Raw genomic sequence first — 4,689 nt, forward strand, 5'->3', positions numbered from 1 at the left:
ATCATGTCATTTACATTCCTTAGTGTAATCACTCCACTTTTATGCAAGTCAGTTATATTTCCTAGCATAATCTTTTACTTTTCGCATGCTGTTTACATTCTATAGTGTAATCCATAACATTAATCAAATAACTGGTAATCTTATCTATAATTTGGGTCTACGTTCGTACGCTGTATTCAGTTCCCCATTTAGGAAAGTGTTTTACAAACATTTTCCACAACTGATTGTAAGATTCGTTTCTCTTCTCTTTCATCTTTACTGAAAAGTTTTTTCATACGGAAGGCAAATGTGTAACTCATCATCAGAGGACAAACCCTACCCTCTGCATATCGCCTGATTCTATTTACACATTAAGCAAGTGGCTGAATAAGCGGCTGATCTCATCCAATCTCAGTCATACATTGTGTATCTACCTTTTCGGCACTTGGGGTCATGGTTGTTTAGTTTGAATTGAGTTGCAAATTCAATTTTGGCGCGCCTGCACTTACCGTAGGCCCAAATTGTTAAAATCAATTGGCAGCAGGATAACCAACATGGATATAGGACAAATACATCAGATTGTGATCCTCAATTGAACCACATGGTGGAGATTGAACGCCTACCAATTAAAGCTCCCCGGGGCAACAAAAGTTCTGGACTAAGTTAGATATTTCTATTTTCCCTTTATCCCGGTGTATTTTAACCTTATGAACAGGTTGGATGGCAAATAAACATCACTGCAAGTCCCAGGAAAATTTCATGCAGGATTCGTCGTAACCGTTGCTTGAGCCTTAGATCTCTCTCTCTCTCTCTCTCTCTCTCTCTCTCTCTCTCTCTTTTCCTAATGTTTTTAAGGCTTATGCATTAAAATGATAGAGAAAAATGGATGGATGGTGTAGATAAAACACACGTAAAGGTGGGCCCAACGGAACTTTTGGTTGGACACAAAAATGCCATGTTCGGTAACTTGTGGTTGCCTACCTACCCATATTACTTTCTGAAGCTGAGGGCCACATGGGTGAAACTTCCACCCCCTCCGTCCATCAAGTACATTTCCTCATGTTAAACTCCAGAATCATTTTCATCCGAAACTCAGGTAGGCCACGTTCAAGGGAACAATTGCGATACAACACCTAACATTATTAGTTTTGTGTAGGGTCCACAGTGGTTTTTATTTGCCATCTACTCCATTCACCTGATCTGCCTCATCTGGATGATAGCATTTCTCAAAACTAAATTATTGTGAGGCTCAGATGAGCTATAAAACATGAATTTAGAGGTTTTACGTACAAAATTTTTGTGGTCCACCTGAGTATTTAAATCACCCTGAATTTTGGGATGAAAACCCCCCACAAGGGATGGTTTCCGTGACGGACAGGGTGGATTTCATGCACGTTAAGTCATTTACCTCACGTTTGAAAATAATACCCGATCACGCGATGTACCAAAGCGTTCTCCTTCTCCTAACTACCGTACTCTGAACCCACGGCGCATTATAGCAAAGTGCCCTTTCTTCCCAGACTCCCTCTCACCCTCCAGAAACAAAACCCCCAGCAACTCTCTCTCTCTCTCTCTCTGTGTCTCTGTTTCTCATCCCAAACCCGACTTCCTTTCTTCCGTCACATGTGTAATTTCCTCCGTCATATGTTTAAGACCAAAACCCGAGCCGACGCGACGGATCCAACTCCATCCATCTCCAACCGCACCACCCGCCGAACCCCTCCCTCCTCCTCCACCACCTCCACCTCCACCTCCACCGCTACTACCAGCTACGGCGCCACCGATTCTGCCCGTGCCACCTCATCCGCCGCCACCAGCACCTCTGCCTCGAGCCACTCCTCCCTCGCCAGCCTCCGTTCCTCCTTGCCGGAAAACTCCCACATCTATTCCTTCTCTGAGATCTCCTCCGCCACCAACAACTTCCTCTCCAAACCCATCTCCTCCTCCACCTGGCGCTGTACCCTCCGCTCGAAACCCACCGCCGTCGTCCAGCGCCGGCTCCGCCGCCCCCTCGACTCTACCCAACTCCGCTTCCTCCTCTCCTCCATCTCCCGTACCCATCATACCAGCATCATCAAGCTCCTCGGAGCCTGCATCTCCGGCGACTTCATCTACCTCGTCTACGACTTCGCCTCCGGCGCCACCCTCTCCACCGCCCTCCGTAACCCCCAAAACCCCAGCTTCACCCTCCTCCCCTCCTGGCTCTCCCGAATGCAGATCGCGACGGACCTCTCCCAAGGTCTCGAGTACATACACCATTCCTCCGGTGAAAATATCATCCACAACCACATCAAATCCTCTGCCATCATCGTCTCCGATCCCTCCCTCAATGCCCGGATCTGCCATTTCGGCGCGTCCCTGCTGACCGGAGAAACCCCGGAAGCGTCATCGTCGTCGTCGTCGTCCTCGACATTGCAGAGATCTGATTCTAGGGCTTCGAGGGTGGAAGGGACGCGAGGGTACATGAGTCCGGAGTTTTTAACGGCTGGGATCATTTCTCAGAAATCGGATGTGTATGCGTTTGGGGTTGTGATTTTGGAGCTGTTTTCAGGAGAGGAGCCTTTGAAGTATAGATTCGATGGAAGGAGAGGGGATTATGAGAGGATTTCGCTGATTGAGACTGCGAGGGATGCTTTGGAGAGAAATGAGGATGGGATGCTAAGGCGGTGGATGGACCGGAGGATGAAGGACTCTTTTCCTGCCGAGGTCGCGGAGAAGATGATACGTCTTGCTCTGGATTGTGTCCACGTGGAAGCTGATAAACGGCCGGATATAAGTCGGGTGGCCGGGAAGGTGTCGAAGCTGTATTTGGATTCGAGGGTCTGGGCGGAGCGGATGAAGATTCCCACCGAAATTTCAGTGTCCCTGGCGGCTCGCTGAAGGTGGCGATGCACGTGGGGTCCGCGGACAGTTCTTTACCCACGTGCGAATGTGGCCCCGGAGCCGTTACTTGCGGCCGGACGACAATTGCCTGCGGCCAAGGGCTGATTCCCTCCTGCCTAAGGATTTGCTAAATCCACCCTTGCCCGTTCATTTTGCCAGCTCATTCTAGGATATGATCCACGTGACGCAGGGACGCGGATTGCGTACTACCCCGCCCGTCCCTAGCTCCGAACGGGCAGTTCTGTGGGCGGCCCACCGTGATGTATCTGTACATTCAAGCCGTCGATCCCTTTTTTCATATTATTTTAAGGCAACGAAGCAAAAATGAGGCAGATCGAACGCTGAAGTGGACCACATCATAGATGACTCTTGCATTTAATTGAATGCAACTAACATTTAATGCTTTGTGCAGATACATCACGGTGGGACGGAACTGCCCGTTCGGAGCTAGGGACGGGCGGGGGTAGTACGCAATCCGCGTCCGTGACGCAGATACAAAGCTGGAGTGGACCACACCACTGGATAGAGCGGGGATAAAGACGCCCACCGTTGTAACTTTCCTAAGGCCCACCGTCATGTTTATATACCGGTCACAGGGAGACCCCCAACCTGGATGGATGAATGAAAAAACAAAACTCAACTTTCAACGGTGGGCGTTCAATCTCAGATGGACGGAGTGGATATAACACGTACACCATGGCGGGCCCTATCGAGCTTAGGGCTGCAGGCAATAGGTATTCCTCGCTGCATAAGTAGCAAAGCTTGCACACGTGTGAAACGATGAGTTGGCCAGGTGGGTTCGATGTATTCCTGACCCAATTGTGGCTTGCACACGTGTGAAGCGATGAGTTGGCAAGCTGGGTTCGATGTATTCCTGACCCAATTGTCAGGTGATCTGGTGGGCTACAAACGTACGGGTAAAAAGAGGGCCGGTGTTATAAGTTTCGATGTACATGCGGGCCACCTGAATTAGTAGAGTTAGCTGCGTGAAGTTTTCAGTGGGCCCTACCTGGCGTGTCGTGAAGTGAATTGGCTTGGAAGAACGCGTCAGTTTTTTTTTGAAGTGACGTGAGTGATTATTTTAAGATTTCTTTATTTTTATTTTTCAATCCATACGAATTTGTAGGTTTGGCGGCACACAATGTGTAATAAAAATGCAATACATACAAAAAAGAAAAAAAAGAAAAAAAAACAAAGGAGATTGGGCGGATTCTTGGTTTGTTGCAATCGATAGAAGGGCAGAATGTTTTACTGTCACGGTTCTAGAAATGACCATGTTCGAGCTCCCTCATTGTACACGTGCGGCTATCAAGTGGTTGTAGGTGCCCTTGATTTGGAGGGCCATCACTTGAACCCGTATTCCAAAATGAAGGGTAGTTAGACGATCGTAGTTTACTCCCATTTTCAGCTCCCCATGTACCTTGATGAAAGGCTAAAAATGTGTTGATATCAGGGCGTTTATTTTTTTTATTTTTTTTATTTTTTAATATTTTATTGGTTAGCTTGTTAGTACACCCACTGTCACTACACACTTCAGTGTTAGTCACCCCCACTAGGGATTGATAGCAGGACCTAGCGTTGAAACGATGTATCTTCCACTCAGTCTACCACTTGAGCTACGGACCTGGGTAGGTAGATAACAGGGGCTTATAATTATAGAAACCCTACTCATCCTGACATGGTCCAAAGAAAGATTAACACGCATTGACACTAAATGATAATATTGATAAAAACTCTACTTAATGCTCTTAATGCTCTAAAATATCTCTGTTTAATTTTCTTTGGATGCTAATACGGATTGAAACTCTACTAAATACTCTTAATGCT

The 4,689-nt window shown here is 47.3% G+C and overlaps 1 protein-coding gene and 1 long non-coding RNA gene across 2 annotated transcripts; both read left to right on the forward strand.

Annotated features, from left to right (window-relative positions):
* The first annotated feature begins 1,368 nt into the window (after positions 1–1,368).
* LOC131231434 (pto-interacting protein 1-like) lies at positions 1,369–3,000 on the forward strand. The gene has a single exon (XM_058227619.1). The coding sequence runs from the start codon at positions 1,603–1,605 to the stop codon at positions 2,857–2,859; it is 1,257 nt and encodes a 418-aa protein (XP_058083602.1). The 5' UTR covers positions 1,369–1,602; the 3' UTR covers positions 2,860–3,000.
* Positions 3,001–3,376: 376 nt separating this feature from the next.
* LOC131230917 (uncharacterized) lies at positions 3,377–3,894 on the forward strand. Its single transcript, XR_009164133.1, has 2 exons — positions 3,377–3,655; positions 3,720–3,894. It is a non-coding gene; the product is annotated as an uncharacterized LOC131230917 (long non-coding RNA).
* Positions 3,895–4,689: the final 795 nt, after the last annotated feature.

This window comes from Magnolia sinica, chromosome 17, assembly GCF_029962835.1.
Source record: "Magnolia sinica isolate HGM2019 chromosome 17, MsV1, whole genome shotgun sequence".
Taxonomy (NCBI): domain Eukaryota; kingdom Viridiplantae; phylum Streptophyta; class Magnoliopsida; order Magnoliales; family Magnoliaceae; genus Magnolia; species Magnolia sinica.

Bases quoted from the DNA above. Each gene is read 5' to 3' on its own strand.
- LOC131231434 (XM_058227619.1), top strand. From the start codon at position 1,603: ATGTGTAATTTCCTCCGTCATATGTTTAAGACCAAAACCCGAGCCGAC.